Consider the following 18,714-nt stretch of genomic DNA (forward strand, 5'->3'; position numbering starts at 1 on the left):
TTAGATGTTCAGCTGCTAGGAGTTCATACACACATTGACCTTCTGCACGTGACGGCCTGTCACTGTTTTGAAGCAGTGAGGATGTTTCTGCCATGTATCACACAAGTGAGACGGATCCAACACACACACGAGGATTTCCTTAAGCTGACAGGTGTGATGTGTTGTGTGACATGGCTTTAAGCACAGAATGCTAAAGTGTATTATATTGGAATCAGAAAAATAAGTACAAACAACATAATCTGAAGGCTTTGTTGTTGTGGGCATTGTGTCCACTAGATATCCATATCTAGTGGACTCTTGTTGGCACAGGATGATATTTGACAAGGCTAACTGTGTTATTAGCATAGCTCTGAATGAGCCCTGGCTGATGCAAAATCCAAATGCAAGGGAAAGGGTGGACAATACAAGTCTACATTTAAAGGTTGCATATATGTAAGTAATTAAAGGTGCAAACAGATGAAATGATAATGTAAACTAATAAAATTCAGCACTTTTTTGGGTAAATTTGATCAAATTTGTCCACAAAACGAGCATGAGGAGGCTCTCATAGAAAAACTTGTATTTATTTTGTTATGCCTATTCTGAAGTCTAAGTGCCACGGAAATTAAAAACAAAAACTCTGCTCCTGTAACCTATATTAAATTTAAGAAGGTGTTCACTGATTGCACAGACCAAAATGTTACCTGCTATTATTTATAAAAATCTGTTAAACCAAGGGTTTCAAATGAATTTTACATCCGTAAGTGGGCCGAAAATGACCGAAACTTAGCTTTCTGTTTAAGAAAAGAAAAAAAGAAAAAAACAAAACAGTAACATTTCAACAGCGTGTCTTGAGTTTTTCTATATGATTCAAGATTCTATATTTGTCTTATTTGTGATAAGTAGCAGCAGATGACAGAAATCTATCAGCATGACTCTTTGGGTTTAAACAGTAAAAAAAGACTTTAACTTTACAAAATAAAAAGCCATTGGAACAAAAAACAGGCCATTTTCTCTGAATTCAGTGTTAATCTACTACATAGTTACTTTAGTGCAGCAAGAATTACCCTGGAGGAGGGGTTTATCGGTAGAAAAAGCTGTAAAACTTATGAAAATGGGTTAGGGTTAGTATCAACGAGCAGACGTTAACGCTCGGTTGAAACTACAGGACCCATAATGCCATTCACTTCAAACTTGTCAGCGTTGCCTAGCAACGCTAGTGGACCTTTCATGTGAAAAGCTAGCTAGATAGAGTTTTTTTAAACTGTAAACGTCTTCCATTTGACTGCTAACAAGTTAGTCTGTCGTCGAGTTTTTTCTTTTAATGAAAAAATGAATGGAAAAACCGGCGAACAGTTTCCTTCCGCGTCGCTAAGCTCCTGCCCTCCAGGGTCCCTCACTGACGCTGCTTCAGCAGAGACCCCCACCTGCACTGAGCTCGAGGAAAACGGAGGGATGGAGGTAAGGCTAGGAGGCTATGTCAAGTAGTAAAAACTTTTTTTTAAAATAAAAAGCAACATATAGTGTGAAACTTATTATATTCAATTATTGCAATTTTATGGTTTTCATAACAAAAATGTGGCTCAGCGTGTGTCATTGCGCCGAAGCAGAAACGGTGAGTTCATTGCGCAGGTTGAATAAATCCTCGTGTTTCTGTCACTGTGCAACAGGTAAAGCAGATGTCCTTGTACAAGAGGTCTGGGAAAATAAAACAGCACAGCAAGGTCAAATAGTTGAATGCTTGGAATTTGTGGTAGCTGCATCAACAACGGAGCTAAGCAGAGTCTGTTTGTATGTGTGTGTGTGCGCGCGCGCGTGTCTGTGTGTGTGCTGCATGAATATGTGCGCTTTTGCTTTTAGGCTCTCAGGACTTGGTCCTGTTTTCAGTGGCCTCTTGTCAAATGCATGATGTTATCTTTACTTTTATGGCACTTTGTAATTCTGTACCTGCTGGGTTCACTATTTTAATTAAACCTTACTTACTTATTTATCTTATTTACAGAAGGATGGTGTTTTAACAGCTGAGATGATTTCAAATAGTATATTTCAACTCGGACGCTTTGGCACTGGGCTCCAGCACTCATTCTACATCCTTTCTCTGCCTGTGAGATACACATATTAATTCATTCATCCATGTTACTGGCTGTTTAATGAAGACCGAGGCTTTAGTAATGGTTTGACATTGAGTCATGATCTTTTGCTGACAGTTAATAAATAAGAGCACACTTGATCATGACAATATAGCACAAGATAGTTAAACTTAAGGGATATAAATCTGTCCAGCTAAGAATTATAAACCATTGTGAATCAGTTTCATCTCTGTTGGTGCAAATGAATAGGACAACAAGTGCGCTGGAGAGGCCACAACTAGACTGTTACATGCCCAATGTGAACCTGCTCTCATCTGTGAGGAGAACAAGGCGCCAGTGGCGGACCTGCCAGTGTTGTCTGGCGAAGTCCAGTTAAGCTGCATGGCGGTGTACTGAAAGCATGGGTCCCACTAAAGGATGCTGGAACCTCATGTGATGCTCATTGAGTCTGTTTCTGACAGTTTGGTCAGAAACATGCACATGAGTAGCCTGCTGGGAGTCATTTTGTAAGGATCTGGCAGTGCACCTTCTTTTCTTTCTTGCACAAAGAAGCAAAAACTGGTCCTCTTGCTGTGTTTATGCCCTCCTTTTGCCCTGTCCAGCTCTCCTTGGGTAGTGGCCAGTCTCCGGGTTTCTCTTCTACACTTTTAAGTGCTGGGAGACACAGCAAATCTTTTCCTCCATCCTGGAGGAGCTTTGAAATATGAATGCACTGCAGATGTCTTATCCTAACACTCATGACAAGGACACTGGCAAATAGCAAAATTAGAGACAAATCATTCAGGAAGAATAAAGATGGAGCAATGGTCTGTGGCCACCATCTGCAAAATCATTCCCTTTTTGGGGATTGCCTTGTTGTTGCCTCTCCAGTGCACCTGTGGTCAATTTCATTTGCACCAAAGCAGCTGAAATAGATTTACAATGGTCTGTGTTTCCTAACTGTAAATACTGAACTTTAACTGACTTTGTGATACTTTGCATACTTTAATGATCAAGCATCCCCTTAATTTTCCCTTAAATTAAGCAGCATAGTTTAATTTCAAGCCAAAATTAGGTTAAATTAATTTTGTATTCTTTGCTCTAGAGTCACAGTCTCAGTGACATATCTGTGCTGTGCAGTTATGTCCATCTTCAAAAGCTGGAACTGCCACACAACAAAATTCAAGGTGACTTTTTTTCTTATGCCAATATTATCTTCCTGTTATACAGTGACATCATTCATAAAATGCCATACCATGATGTGATTAAAGCACATTTATTTGCATGTAAATATTTGCTGTCTTTGTTGGTTTTTTTATCAATTTTCATAACTTTCCCCAACTCCTAGATTTATCCTGCGTGAGCCACATGCCCTACCTTGTCGTGCTGGACGCTTCCTATAATGAAATCTCAAACTTCTTTGAATTCCAGCCACCCAAGAACCTAAAGGTAACACGGGTGGTCCTTGAGCTGACAGGATAAGACAACATTTGAGTGGTGGCTTGGGCTTCACTCTCAAGCACTATTCCCTCAAGATAGGGCTGGATTTCCATAGCCCATCTGTAGTCGGTTAGAATATGCTTACAAGGCATTTACTGCCCTTGAATGACAGCGAACTTTAATAAATTATTTTCCATACTCTGTGGATTTAGTGGAAGGATTTCTTCACTAAGATGTCCTGAAACTTTTTTGACTTTTTTTAAAAGTATGCTGCTATTTTCAGGAGGTGAACTTCTCCCACAACCGTATGACTAAAATGAGGGATTTGTCAGCCTATGCATCGCTAACTAAACTGGTTCTAGACTGTATCCTCACTGCAAAACATTCTCTCTCAGACACATGCTCTGTGATGTATTAAAAAAAAAAAGATTTGTGAACTGCATATTTTTCCTGTTGTGCATTATTCTTAACATGCCTCTACTCAGACAACAGCTTTAGTGAGATCAGTGGTCTTGAGCAATGTTGCAGGCTCACCCATCTCAGCCTTGCACATAACAAGATCTCGAGGATCAGTGGCCTGGGTGGTTTGCCTCTCACACACATCTGCCTTGTAGGTTCTTCTCTATATATAAAAGGTGGAACTTCAAATGTAGATATTTTATAAATATGCATTTTAAACTGAACTCTTGTGTTTTCCTTTGCTCTTTTGGCAGTACTTCTGTTTACATGTATGAGATTACCTGCTGTCGTGCACACATTGTTGGTGCTTGTGTATATTTTACACATGTATGCTCCATTTCACCTGTTTCTTTTTTCCCTTTTTCTCTCTCCCTATGTGTTCTCTTTATGTCTCTGTTTTTGGCCTCGCTTTTATATTCAGTAAAACCTTGGCCTCTTGTTCGAGAATCACCATATGGTCCAACAGCAGGCCCTTTCTCCCTCTCTCACTCTCTGCCTCTTTTTCTGCTTGCATGTGTGCACACGTGTCCTTTATCAGTGTTTCCTCATTGTCAGCAGCCCATCGGCCTGGCTGTGCCTGCCCCTCTCTGTAGATTTGCTTTGGGACCAGCTGCTGGTGTTTAGAGTGAGGCTGGACCAGTTTCAGCAGACACACACACTCACACACTCAAGCAGACCCTGCCCATCCAGCATCCATCTCATCCCTTTACTGACCCCTCTTCCTCACATGCTGCCTCCCAAAACAGCATGGCATTGTCAGCCAGCCTGTTACGCAGCCCATCACAGCAGTGACCCAGAGCTTCAAGGGAGCAGCACAGTCACCCACCCCTGCTGACAGCAGCCCTCTGCCAGGCAACATGCTTGGCAAGAGTAGGCAGAGGTGTGGCCAGACGGCTAGATAACAACTTTTGTCAGTGGAATGGAGTGAGAATCAGACTGGGGACCCAGACAAGGGAGGTGTGCCCAGGTCTTGTTCTTCAGTTAGCTGGTGTGCTGGGCTATCGCCAGGCCAGCTGTTTGGCTGTCAGTCCTCACCTGTCAGAAGAGGCAGGCCTGCCACTCAACTCTGCACTGATGGGAAAGAAAGTTCAGGCACCCTTCAGAACAACCATGACCTGTCCTTAATATTTATTGGAGACAGTCACTGAGTTTATCTTAACACTTGGACAGAGGCATATGAGTGAACTTCATGCTATCATGTTTTTTTTTTCTTTTCCTTTCTATGAGCAGAGAGGGAACCATCTGGAGAAAATTGAAGGGTTAGAGCACCTGAAGAGCCTGCAGGTTCTCGATTTATCTCAGAATCGCATCACCAGTCTTTCAGGCCTCGAAAACCTCCATCTGCTAGGCTCCCTCGACCTGGAGAAAAACCTGGTATTGATCTGAGAGAGTCTTCAGAATTAAACGTGTGATGTGCATATATCAGCATTAGTACCACATGCTCATAGGCAGTTACTAATTCTTGAGCTTCATATTGAAAATCAAATAGACTTTTTAGATTAAATTCTAAGATGAAGTATCACAGACTCATTGTCTGATAAGATGTGTGATTGGTAGGCTGTTTAATGCTGTTTCCAGAATACATTTCAGTACTTTAAGCCATCATTACAGATTTTAATAAGATACAACAAAATGGGAAAATACCTTAATCATAGATAAGGTCAAGAATTTAACTTCATGGCTAAAAAGGCATTTCAAAAGGAAACTAATAGACTATATGAACTGTCTGAGTAAACTTTTCACAGGTCAGTGAAATTCAAGAGTGCAAGCATATTCACGACCTTTTACTGTTGAGGGACCTCAGTTTGGTGGAAAACCCTGTGCAGGTAACCATGCCCTTTACTTACAACAGGATTTTGACTATGAGATAATCTATTAAATGTGTTTAAATGTACTGTCAATGACAGAGGTCTTCTTTCCTGTTTTTCTAAAGCTGTTTTGCCAGGCAACTTTGCTGACTGTATGTGCTTGTGTGAATGTAATTGGTAGGAGCAACCTGATTACAAGCTGGCAGTCATCTTCCTCCTTCAGCATCTGACTGTGCTGGACCAAGAGGCAGTCACTGTTGAAGAAAAGGTGTGAACAGACAAAACAGATAATACTGTTTGGTTCACTAAACTGTAAATACATGTTTAATCTATCAGAAGCTTCTTTTTTGTCGCAATGAATAATACAAACCTAATGTATTCACCTAATGTTTTAAAGTCTGTGTGAACTGCTTCTGTGATTGTTAATTCTAATTCCCAGGTGTCGTCAGTAAACATGTATGACCCTCCTATGGATGTGGTGGCAGCCAGGGATCACATAACCCACCTAGTGTATCAGCTGATGCAGCCCCAGGTCCTTTATGAAAGGTTCACATTGACATTTATTTAATATCCTCAGCACTACATGGTCACCAGTTCGTGTAACATTAATAAGTTTATTAATTAACAATTATTACTGGCATACAAGCAAGAGCCTGTAGCATTTAGGAAGTGCACTACTAGCAAAGGTTTCAGAACAATCCAGAGATTATGATTAGCCACAATCAATACATATCTTGTAAAATAAAATATCAAGAAAGTTGTTTGCTTGAGCAGCAATTTATCCACAGTGCTCCTGTTTATCTACACTCTAAAAGAAAAAAAAAATTCAAGTATCAGCACTTAAAAAAAAAAAATCGATCATCAGCAAATAAAAGCTGCAGCTACAGTAAATTTGCCATTCTCCTCTGTGCTTACCAGAAGGAGCACATCCATACTGCCCACGAGGCTCGCGTTTATATTGACTGTAGGAGTGACTCTTGCTTTGTGGCTTTTTATACTTAAGCGGTGCTCATTTTTGGAAGGGGGAGATAACTGGTTTTGAAGCTAAGAGCGGGCGTGTAAAATTAAAGTAAAACTTCTGAATGCTTCGTGTGTGTATGTCTGTCTCCAAGCAGTACACTTCCCAGTGCAGACTCTCCCTACCCCATGCTGGTGCTCACAGGTCCTCGAGGCTGTGGGAAGAGAGAGCTGACTCACAGACTGTGTCAAGAGTTCAACGAATACTTTGCTTATGGGTCAGTCTTAAAACTTCTGCACACATAGTAATAATTCATATGCTGAGCTCTCAGAGCTAGTGCCCATTAGTAGTGCTTGTTTTGTAATATATTTGAAATTGCAAAAATACTATGAATTAAACATCTGACGACACAGTGGGTCCTTTAACTTTATATGATCTACCAAAATATTTTATTCTTATATTATTGAGAGTCAACTGTCAAATACAGACTGCTATGGGTAGCTTTGGCTGAACTTCAGAACATTTTTTACACTGATATATTGAAGTGACTGAAGTTTCAACATACAGCACACATGCAGAAGACATATTTCTGGCTCTCACTTTTAGTCACTTTGACAGTCTGAGACTGACTGAAAAGCCAGAGGTTTTGTCGCAGCTCATTTTCCTCTTACTAGCTGACTTAACTATGCAACTGTTTCTCTAATTGTATCTGTCACTGCAGAATCTCTCACACCACAAGGGGGCCGTACTTCGGAGAAGAGAATGGACTTGATTACCATTTTGTCAGTGAGGAGGCGTTTCAGAGTATGATTCACACGGTGAGTTAGCTTGAAGTTATTTTGAGCTATTTCGAGTGTACTCGGAATAGTTTTATGTGGTTAGTGTTTTAAATCATACCCACAGCATAATTAAATCTTCTTGGACTTACTTTAGTGCTGAAGTCACATTCAAATTGACTTCTTTCATTGGCTTTAATGAGTTGAGTAAGTTGTGTTAATTAGTTTGATTTGGCTGAATGATTTTAGTTTAACTGGCTGACATTTTTGTGTAAAATAATTTAGTGGAAATGTTGGTTGAATGGACCATTTTTGAAAACGTATAATAGACATGTTAATTAAATTTTATTTCAGAATGTGCTATTACAGCATCTCCTATAACTCAATTTAGGCTCACAAAAAATTTGAAAGCTAATCAAAGGAAAGCCATCAATGAGTAGACACTGGTCAAAACTTTAAAACACCCTCAGGAGGGATCCACAAATGGCTCTCATTAAATACACAAGTTATAGTTCTCTTAGCCAGAGAAAAGTGGAGTCCTTGGGGTTTTGGGGCACATTTCTTTTCCATCTGTCTGTCTTGTCAAGCTGCCTGTTATGCAAGAGAGGTGGGGGATTATTTATAGAGGTCTGGGTCATGTAGTGATTTACACAGGAAGCGCTTTGATGCTGATATTGATGCCTTTTGTCTTCTTGAACAGAGGTTAACTTTTCAGTCTGTTCCTCCCTCTATTTGATTTGTCCATTCTTCTCCTCCCACCAGTCTTCTTTTGCCAGGCTATGGTTTATTGAAGTCTGGCCCTCCTTTTCTTGCTTGTTTTTGTCTTCTTTTACTTCTTTTACTCTTACTTCTCTTGTGTTAGTTCTCTCTTCAGTCCTCAAATGTGCTTTCTTGCAGTTTTACTGTCATACCTTCTTACAAAACTGACCCCAGTAATCATATTTTTAATTACTGCATTGAGATGCTTTATTTAGGAAAGGGGACAAGTGAGACTTGATTTGGAAGAAGTGCTGTACATCTTATATAAGTTTTTAGTAAAAGTCACTTGAAATGTAGTGAATAACAGTTAATGAGTTTTCTCTTCAGTGTTGTTGCTTAATGTAGGTATAATATATGTATTTCCTACTCTATGCAGCGCTGAAAGGTAAAGAGGACATTAACTTTTGAGTCCATTCTGTTTACTGCTAATGGCTGCACATGCGGTTGTTTATTTGACAGTTTGCTGCTTTTATTGCAGATTTTAAAAAGTCAGTGAATGTGACTTTAAATGTCATGCATTTAATTAGTCAACATAAGCATCATAAAATGAGTTAAAACATAGAAATAAGTAACCTCATATATAATTTATATTAGAGCCGGGACAATTTGTTTATCAGTTTTTCCAACCACTTAACAGTAACAATAAGGTCAGGTCATGTGTGAAAAGTAACAAAAAGATTTATTTATTTTTCCCTGCCAGGTCAGGGCAGGTTCAGTTCACAGGTGGAATAATGGCTACAGGTTGTTAACCCTGACAGAACATGCTGGGATTGTGCATGTATGTCAAATATGTCCCATTTTAGGAGCTCATAACTGTTGCAATAACGTGATGAATAGCAAGGCAATAAAATGTTCTCTCATTCTCTTCTCTTGCACTGGGAAATGTTCTTTCAGGGTAAGTTTATCCAGACCATCCAGTATGGGGGGCATAGTTACGGACTTACCAGAGATGCTGTAGAGGATGTGGCTAGAGAAGGATTGGCCTGTTGCGTGCATATGGAGCTGGAGGTATGTGAAAGGAAAGCTCATGTATAAGAGTGTTAAAAGTAGGATATCTGCAGGCATTTTGTCTCTTCTTTCAGGGTGTTTTCAGTCTAAAAAAGACCTACTTTGAGCCTCGATACATCCTGCTCATCCCCACCCAGGCTGAAAAGTACATAGGCCACCTTAAAGCCCGTGGACTCTACACCCAGGCACAAATGGATGCAGCAGTGTCACGTATAGAGCTCTACGCCAACACCAACAGGCAACGTCCAGGATTCTTCGATAATGTTATTCCCTGTGGTACTATGTTTTTTTTATTGCTTTATGGGGGTTTTAATATTATCCAGTGGTTAATCAGATGTATTATAATAATTAGCTGTTGCAGTACAAAGTGTTCCAAATATTCACAATTAATTTTCAATGGGTATCAATTTGAAGCTATGATTCCAGTTAACTGATTCCCAGTGGAAATATTTAGATGTTTCTACATTTTCAGCCCGTTTCAATACAGAAAATTTGAAGTTGAGTTCAGTTTGTTATGATCCCCATTAGTTACAGCAAAGCAGCAATCATTCTTCTCTGATACCACAAAAAACTTTACACTGTGACAATGCACCACCAATAGCCTTTGGTGTGATTGCTCTGTTCATCATTATAGTGTCTCACAAAGATTGAAAATGCCCTGGCTTAGTGCAGTCCAGCTATCATTGATATAGCATTAGATGGATTAGCACACTCCACTAAAATCCATAAACTACACTTTCAATCCAATTACCACATGTATTAAAGGCACGTAGCCGCAGAATAGCTGTGTTTATCATTCCCTCATGAAAGCATTCAGACATGTTAGGGGTGTTCTTAATGAGATGAACATACAGAGAGTGCGGGCACTCATCACTTTTATTCACTGCCAGCCTGCGCCTCATTACACTAAGGTCGTCATCCGCTTATCTTTTGATCTATTACTGTTTGATGGGGAGATACGTTGGCTCTGTTGAGCACCAGATTTCTTTGTGTGTGTGTGTGTATCTGTGTGCCTGTGTGTGTGTGAGTAGATGACTGGGAGGATGCCTACAAGACACTGAGGCAGGCAGTGAAGGAGTACCTGTTGCTAGAGGAGCAGGAGGAGGGAGAGAACAACAACAGAGCATCCCCTGACAACACCTCCACAGGTGTCTATGTGTTTGTTTATTAACATCATCATTAGCAGGTCCAAAGTGTCACAACACCAGTTTTGTAAAGCAAGACACGGGTAAAGTTCAGTTAATTAAATCGTGTCTTGGTTTTGTTTTATTTGCTTGTTTTTTTTTTATTATTTAAAGGAGCACTCAACCAATTTGACATGTGTTAATTAAGTTAATTTTCATTGGACAGGAAGTATTACTGAAAAACTGCAAGATAATAATATCATTGGTTGAGAAGAAGTTTTTTAAAGTTTGAAAATAATAATCCTGAAGCAATTAACCAGAAATTAACCTGTGTTAGAAATCAGAGGAATAAGGAATTTAAAAGATGTGAGGGGTCTCACACAGCGCTATTAATTTCAGTTGTTATTGTCATACTTTCCCTCAGGTTTATAAAGTATAATTGCTAAATCATGGCGTGTCCCCTAAAATACAAATGGGGTTATAAATTACAACACGGACAGGAAATGAGTATATCAGAGAGACAGCTCAGGTTGAGTAGTTTGGAGACAAATTTAGAGAGGCAGGGCTCAGATGGTATAGACATGTGCAGAGGATGGATAGTGGATATGATGGACAAAGGATGTTAAATATGGACCTGCCAGGCAGGAGGAATAGAATCCCAAGTTGATTCATAAATGTAGTGAATGTAGGGGGTTAGTGTTACAGAGGAAAAAGGAAATGGAGACAGACGAAGCAACTGGAAGACGAAGTAGAGTATTATAAATTATATTTGATGATTTCAAAAATAAATAATGTCTAGAAGCTCTGTTCCATGCTGTTTAAAACTTCAGATATAGACAGTATCTGTTTCTTGTAGGTCATAATCCAGAAGAGAAGCCACTGTCGCCTGTGTCAATGTCAGGATCGACACTCACATCACACTCAGCCAGAGCTTTGGACCCCTCTGATATCTCCTACAGATCATATTATACCAAGATCCAAGAAGAGCTCCACCCTCAGAAGAGCTCCACTGTGAGTTACAGGATGTCTAATGATAAATGTATTGATAATGAAGCCTACAAGTAAATTATTCTAATTTGTGAATATTATGTTTGTTTCTTACATGTTTTTTTTCTCCCCTCCTGCTCTGCTTTTTAATCGCTCCACCCACCAACTTTTCTGTGCCCTCTTTGCATCTCCGTTCTCCAGGAGCTAGCTTCCATTAGGAGGCGTGAGCAGCTGGTGAGGGAGGCTATAGTGGGGAAGAGTCCAGGGGTTTACAGCCAGCTCTTCAAAAGGTAGAAACAAGCAGCATGCACTCCACTCCACTCCATTACTTAATATCAAGTGGGCACTTTGAGCTGGGCCAAATTGGTTTAATTGGACCACTTGTCCCAACTGTGCTTTGATGGTTTGTTTTGAGTCATTGTTTGACATTGAGGGTGAAGTGGCAGGTGCCCAAATAATTAGAATCTAACCGTTTGTTAATGTGATGGGTTCTTGTTAGAGGTGCACTCCACTCACTTGTCCTAAAGTACACCTGTTGCCAGATATGAATGATTGGCTGCATATTTTATTCATGCGGACTATTTTGCAAGGTAATGTGTGTGAACTTATGGTGGCGAAGAAAAACACTGAATCATTACTTACTTTTTGTTTTCCTCAGTTCTGCTCAACCAGCGTCATCTGTGCATAATGATGATTCTGGTAACCTTTTTCATGAGGACAGTGGGTAAGGCCAGATGTTACTGTATGAAAATAACAGATACAGTGATCAAAGTTAGATATGATTTCACTCGGCGCATGATCGGTAAATTCATAAAAATGGCTTATTGATTTATTTTAACGTGAGAGAAGCCAGAGGAAGTCTTACAGTTTTATTAAAAACAACCGTGAGCTAAAGATTAAGGAGCAGGAAACGGCCTTAGCGGCGGTACTCTTGACTCCCAAAGCCAGTTTTTACGACATTACTTGTTTTTTTTATCCAGCTCAGTTTACAGGTTTAAGCCATGCTGGTAAAAATCTGAACACACATCCCACACACGCATAGACACACACACACAAATACACCCACTCATAAATTCAGATTTTATTGCCTCTGCTGCTATTTAACTCCCCTGTGTGTACACTTACACTCAATAAACCTGTGTACTGCACAAATAAGTATTTAATCAGGTACCCCATAATATGTGTGATGTGCACGCAAATGGGAGCCATCAATTTAGTTCGTCCAAAAAAAAAAAAAAAATGTCATTTAAGATACATGCATAGAAACCTGTGCTGTCAAAATTAATTTGTTCCCTTCGGGCCCTCGTCTTCAGAAGGCAGGTTTCATCAAACTTGTTGAAAATCTGCAAGTTCTGTCATCGCGGTGTGAGTAATACATGCCTCCAGTGTGTACAGTAGGCATTACTCACCCTCTCAGTAATTCTATGCAGGATTCCAGACATCTGTCTCCTTGTTGGCACTGCTCTTAATAGGGATGTGTCTTTACCTGTGTGTGCTTATTTCCCATGTTGTTATTGTGTAGTGACTGTGTAGTCTTGCGTATGCATTTGTATACATACACATTGTATAGCTTCTAGGTAAATCTGTACCCAAGTACTTATTATTGCATTATTGATATTACTGTTGAATACTGTCAGTCTCTGCAGCAGTGGTTTGCATCACATTCTGCCTGACTTTCATTTTGAAGCTCTTCTACCCGTTTCATTTGTCATTTCACTTTTTGTTTTATTACCCGTGTAACAACCATATATTTGTGTTGTTGCCCCCATTACACCTGCCACTATGTGAACTTCCTTTCCACTGCTTGTCTGTCTCTGTGTTTTTGTCTTCCCTTCTTGTCCCTTTTTGCATTTGACAAACAGCTCGGATGATTCTCGTGCCAGCTCAGCTTTGTCAGTGCCCAGTTCAGCCGGCGCCTTCTCTGGCTTAGCAGAACCGCTACATGTCTCAGTCACGGGACATGCTTCGGAAACACTTAAAGGTTACTAAGTAAATTTTTTATCTGATGTGTTTATATGTCTGTATCTATTTATGTTCTATATGGAAAGAAATTATTTTTTATATTTATAGAAGCCAAGGAAGTGGTGGTTTAATATGAAAATTATTCTGAAGGAACATTTTAAATAAAATATAATCTTTTAGTATTTTGCTGTATTAATCTCTATAATGAATGGTTTTGGGTAAAATCATTCATTATAGAGATTAAAAGGTTCCTTATGTGCTTTTTGTTATAAATGTGCTTTTTCATTAGATGTTCATATTAAATGTAGCTAACGTTTTGAATAAAGAGTTTTGGAAGCTAGGTGAGGGGCAGCCAATCAAAAGAAAGTAAAGCTTAAAGAGACAAAAATAGAGCTGGAAATAATTGTGACAGGTTATAACAGGTTTGTTTACTGTCTGTGGGAAAAACAGAAAATCTAATGATAAAATAATAAAGTTGGCTTGCTGAACTTCTAAAGATTGTTGATTGATTATTGATTTCAGACCACGTTCCATCCAGCCAAACACCTAATGACCCTCATCCAGGAGCAGATCAACTAGCTGAAGCTGTGTCCCCATGCTCTGATCGACGCCCAGGGTCCAACGTTAAGCCCATCCTGCCCCCAATCCCCACTGGGCGCAGGACCCCTGCAGCACCCAGCCTATCTCCTTCACCCAGCCCCAAACCAGGAGTGGAAGAGGAAGGAAATGCAAACATGGAGGCATAGCTTTAAAGGGATTTTGATTTCTGACACCTAAATGAAGTAATCCAGTTTTGTAAGAGTAAGATTTTGTAAGCATTAGATTAAAAAATGAGAAGAAAGGGTTGAAGAATATGTGTAAGTACATAAGTTAAAATACAAGCTTGTATTCTGACACTGTAAAAACCACAAAACCACGTTTGTTGCTTTTTTCAGTACACAGACGGGATATGTCGAAGCCAAACACTTTGAGTTAGATTAGCCTGTCACTCATGCTGGTGCCTGTTTAGATATTTAGATATACTTCATTGATTTATACTCAATATGTTGTTTATCATGAGTGATGACACAGATTACTATAAACATGGTGACATTATTATTACTACTGTTGATGACACATTATTCTTCAGACTCACTGATTGGAAAGCGTGTTTTTCATGCATGATAAATATGATGTCTGGATAAGAAGCAGTTCTTTTTGTCTTCTCGTGTGAACATTTATATATCCACAGTAGAGATATTTGCTCATCTTTGAAAGTTTATATATACAAACTATGCTATAAATGCCATTTCTTGATATGATATTAATATTTTTGACAGTGTAATAGTAACATTTTATTTCCTAGTGTTCTGTAATCTCATCAAGTACAATTTGGCATCTCGATACTGATCTTTGTGTAGCGTGGAGCTCTTGTCATTGGATGATAAATATATCATTAATCTTTATCTCTTCTGATGGGATTATTTATCCGGCTGAAAATGCATTCATATGGAAGTTGTTGATAGATATTTAGCAGTCCACCATCATAAACATGCTACTATATTTTCAAAGTGTCTGTGTGTTGCACGCAGCCTTGCATGCGCCAACATGTTTGTGGGTTTGGCACAGTGTCTATTAGTGAGTCGTATTAAATAGAAATTGCCATTCGTCACAGATGTGTGCATTGCTTATTTAACTGGTCCCTCAGCCAGTCTTCTTGTAGGTAAATGTGGATTTGCACACACTGTATGCAGGTTTGGTCTCCTGGGTTATACATATGTGTGCAGCGTGTGGGCAGTGTGTGTTCGCTCACACACACATATACACAGAACACCTGGCTATCCATCACTGTCTGTCTTCCTCTCAGGCAGCAGATGTTGCAACTCTGTCATAATTCTTTTGGAAGTTTGAAGCCAGACTGTGTCTTTAGGGCCCCTGGAGGTCTAACCTACTTACTCTGCAGTCGACACCTCACTATAGCTAATCGTGGCCTAACATGTTGTCTTCCTGTGCATTGACATTACATTAGATTCGACTTTGTGCATGATATGTAAGGTATGCAGAACCGCGTGCAGCTCATTAAAGTGAAGTTTAAAATGAGGTGAGAATGAGGGAGTGGGAAGCTACTTCCAGTCTGGATGTATGCCTTTGTTTGGTGCCTACCTGTTCACAGCATTAGACAGCATGCCTTACATATTTTTTTCCCTTTTTTTTTCTGACAGCAAGGTAAATCTACTCTAAACATGCCTTTTAACATGCTATACAGTTTATTTATCTGTGATGATTCAATACAAAGCAATCCTTAAATAACATTGTATTACCAGAGAAAGCTTAAAAAGGATGCACTGTCTCCTTTTAGAGATGGTTCATTGGGTAGCATGTGCCTGGTACTGCTTGCCTCAAGCACTTGTCTTCTTTCACTTCACCAGCTGCTGGAAGATAAACATGTCCCACGCTTTCATTTTGATGCTTTTATAACTCCTCAAGACACAAACACTTCTTGGTACACAGAAAAAGTGACCGCGTTTTGTGGTAGACACAAAGACCTGCATCTGAGATTTATTCCTGGAGGAAAGAGAGAGCGGTTATGGCGATAGATATGCAGAAGCACGTTATCAATTTTCACAAAGCTGAAATAGGCAATGTTATGAATTAATTTTTTATGATATTTGTAAGACTCGAGCAATGAATGGAGAGAGAGTTAATCTATATTTTAATTCCAGAAAGAATGTTGTGAGAAATAATGGAAATTGGAAGCAGCATGGCATCAGAGTGACTGACGTACTAAAACTGCATTATAGTCTTGGAAAGTTATGTTTTGCCTGAACAAGTTTGATAGAAATAACACTTTATAGAGGTTTAATAAAAAGAAATATGGTTCTGTGCAAAAGCCTCGACCACTGTCATTTCTTTATATTTCGGTAGGAAAATGGGAAACTGGTGCAACGATTTATTGAAATGTGTAAACATACGTGCAAGTAAATGATATAAGTCAAAAACAAAGTTTTTAATTCTAATGATATTTCATATGAGCACCTTTATTCTTCAACACAGCCTGCACTTTCTCACGGTCTTCAGTTTTTTTGTATTTTCTTTCAGTAGTCTTCAGGAATTGTTCTCCAGGCTTCTTGAAGGACATTTAAAGTTCTTCGGATGTTGGCTGCCTTTTGTTCCATTTCCTGTCAAGATGATCCCACACTGCTTCAATGCAGTTGTGGTCCTGGCTCTGGGGAGGTCAATTCATCACTGATAGTGTTCCACTGTGTGTTTTTTCTATCCAGGTATGCTTTTATTGCATTGTCAATGTTCTTGAGATTAGTGTCATGCTGAAAAATGAAGCTTTTGCAAACAAGACACTTTCCAGATGTTATTACATAATGTATCAAACTCTGATGATACTTTTCTTTGTTTATTATTCCATCAATTTTCATTTTCCCTCAACTTTCTGAATCTGTACATGTGCTGTTTTTAAGGACACACAGCACACTATGCTGAGATATGCCAAGTCTTCAGCCAGTAGCTCTTTGAGTATCACCTTGTTCCAAAAATACTATCTTGTGTCTGTCAGAGTCTGTTATCTTTTGCTTTACTCATAGATTTATCTATATACATGTTTTTTCAATAGGCTGCTAGTAACACTGGTTCATCCGTTCAGTTAGATGCCTCTTTTTATGGTTGACTTGATTTCTGGATCAGTATTAAGTGGCTTAACAAACAAAAAAAGTTTCTGAAAATGGTCAGGTGTGTGGATGGGACAGAAAATGAGTGAAAAGGCAGGCAATGCCCAAGGAAAAACTTTGAAAGACCTTCAGAAAGCCTGGAGAACTATTGTTCAAGAAACCCTAAAACATCAGGGCTGGCTCAAGAGCTTTGCACAGCTGCCATGCTGGGCTGTGACATACTATATGAGTGCTGTTACAAATATAAAATCTATATACAGTGTATAAATGTACTATAAATGATGATAATCTGCAGTATCTTTAGATTCATTGTATGTGTGAGTCTGTATTCAGGATGGAAATTCTGTACCCAGTAAAGCAAAGAAAAAACATTAAATGATATGTTTACTTTATTGTGGGTACAGTGAGCAGATTCCTTAATTGCATAAAGATTTTGAATATTTCTATTAAAAATGTAAAAGCTGATTTACATGTAAATAAGAAAAATCTAAGTATCCAAATCCAAAGTTATGTTTTTACTACTAATTTTTTACTCTTGGGAAGATTAAAAAGAAAAAATCTCAGAAATGTTTGTGCTGTAAAGTGATGGTCTTTCGACAGCTCTTGTATTCAGTCAGCTTCTGCAGTCAGCTTCAGTTAAATATAATGATCCACTCACGTTGCCGGAGCTATTTCCACACTCCATTTCACTGTGCCAACACAGGATAAAGCTCCGGCTGAACTTTCCTGTCATTCTCGCCTCGGAATTGAAGGGAGGTTTTTTTGAATTTTTAAAAAGGCAATCAAAATTGCATCGGTGGGCCCAGTCGGTGGTATTCTGTTCAAATATATTGCTGTTGTTCTAAGTCAAACACAGATTTAGAGCTTAACTTTTCCATAGTCCCATAGTCCACCAGTTTTGACTTCTTGTCTGGGCCCTGCAGTCATATACAGACACCAGGCCTTCTGATCAAGTGGACACAACAAACACTGAGGCTTATGAGCTGCTACAGTATTTCCAAAGCTAATACCCCAGCTTTATAGTGACAGAGATTTGCTACAAGATACAGGGCAGTAGCTACAGCTTACTGAGGGTTTTCCTTGTGAAATGTCTTGTGAAACAAATATAGGGCGGATTATGAGGCTTAGAATGGACTTGAAAAATACTCTGAAAACACAACAAGTGCAGCCGTTACTAACGCACCTTCGCAGTGTTCAGTAAGATGAAGGAGCAGGAACACACCTACTCCTTTCACTGAATTCATCTCTTTTAAATGAGTGGGTGTATATTCAGTGTATACAACTATAAAATATTATTCTCCATCTTTCTTGGTTTTCAGCACAAAACCAGCTGTTGGTTTTCTTTGTTTCTTTTTTTTTTCTATTGGACTTTCTCCCAACATAAGTACTAATTGTGTTACACCTGATATAGAGGTGCTGCCAATTGTATGTTTACATTAGTGATTATTTTTGTGTAGATCCTTGTTGACAGTCCCTTAAAAAGGAAAAGAGTGATTGCTTCGGGGAAGGTCTGTGAGGTCGGACAGGTCCCTGTAGTTTTGGATTAGTGTTGAACTTGCTGTTTTGATTGTGTTTCCTGGAAGTACCTTATAAATGGACTTGCTGATCCTCGAACATGAGATGATGAGATGACATGAGATAGCCTTTATTTGTCAGTTGCAGGTCTTTTGCCCACAACCAAGATGACAGACCTTGCCGACCGTACATACAATACACAAACATCACA

General features: G+C 39.2%; 1 protein-coding gene across 4 annotated transcripts; it reads left to right on the forward strand.

The window, feature by feature from the left end:
• The first annotated feature begins 52 nt into the window (after positions 1 to 52).
• Positions 53 to 16,371, forward strand: lrguk (leucine-rich repeats and guanylate kinase domain containing). 4 transcript variants are annotated; one of them, XM_040035342.1, is made up of 21 exons: positions 53 to 1,440; positions 1,650 to 1,703; positions 1,982 to 2,083; positions 3,154 to 3,235; positions 3,397 to 3,497; positions 3,772 to 3,853; positions 3,974 to 4,098; positions 5,178 to 5,321; positions 5,693 to 5,773; positions 5,937 to 6,023; positions 6,195 to 6,301; positions 6,868 to 6,990; positions 7,435 to 7,531; positions 9,143 to 9,256; positions 9,331 to 9,532; positions 10,288 to 10,404; positions 11,237 to 11,391; positions 11,569 to 11,657; positions 12,026 to 12,091; positions 13,230 to 13,348; positions 13,852 to 16,371. In XM_040035342.1, the coding sequence occupies exons 1-21, from the start codon at positions 1,312 to 1,314 to the stop codon at positions 14,073 to 14,075; spliced, it is 2,400 nt and encodes a 799-aa protein (XP_039891276.1). In that variant the 5' UTR covers positions 53 to 1,311; the 3' UTR covers positions 14,076 to 16,371. The 4 variants fall into 4 exon arrangements, with proteins under 4 accessions (XP_039891276.1, XP_039891278.1, XP_039891279.1 ...); XM_040035344.1 differs by having other exon boundaries at positions 6,871 to 6,990; positions 13,852 to 16,370; XM_040035345.1 differs by lacking the exon at positions 1,650 to 1,703 and having other exon boundaries at positions 13,852 to 16,370.
• Positions 16,372 to 18,714: the final 2,343 nt, after the last annotated feature.

This window comes from Simochromis diagramma, unplaced genomic scaffold (assembly GCF_900408965.1).
Source record: "Simochromis diagramma unplaced genomic scaffold, fSimDia1.1 OVJJ01000816.1, whole genome shotgun sequence".
NCBI lineage: Eukaryota > Metazoa > Chordata > Actinopteri > Cichliformes > Cichlidae > Simochromis > Simochromis diagramma.

What these genes read in the sequence shown, in the direction of transcription:
- lrguk (XM_040035342.1), top strand. Translation starts at nt 1,312, where the DNA reads ATGAATGGAAAAACCGGCGAACAGTTTCCTTCCGCGTCGCTAAGCTCC. An exon ending in TACAGCCAGCTCTTCAAAAG is followed by an intron (nt 11,658 to 12,025) that starts GTAGAAACAAGC and finishes TGTTTTCCTCAG; the next exon opens with TTCTGCTCAACCAGCGTCAT. An exon ending in CTTTTTCATGAGGACAGTGG is followed by an intron (nt 12,092 to 13,229) that starts GTAAGGCCAGAT and finishes TTTGACAAACAG; the next exon opens with CTCGGATGATTCTCGTGCCA.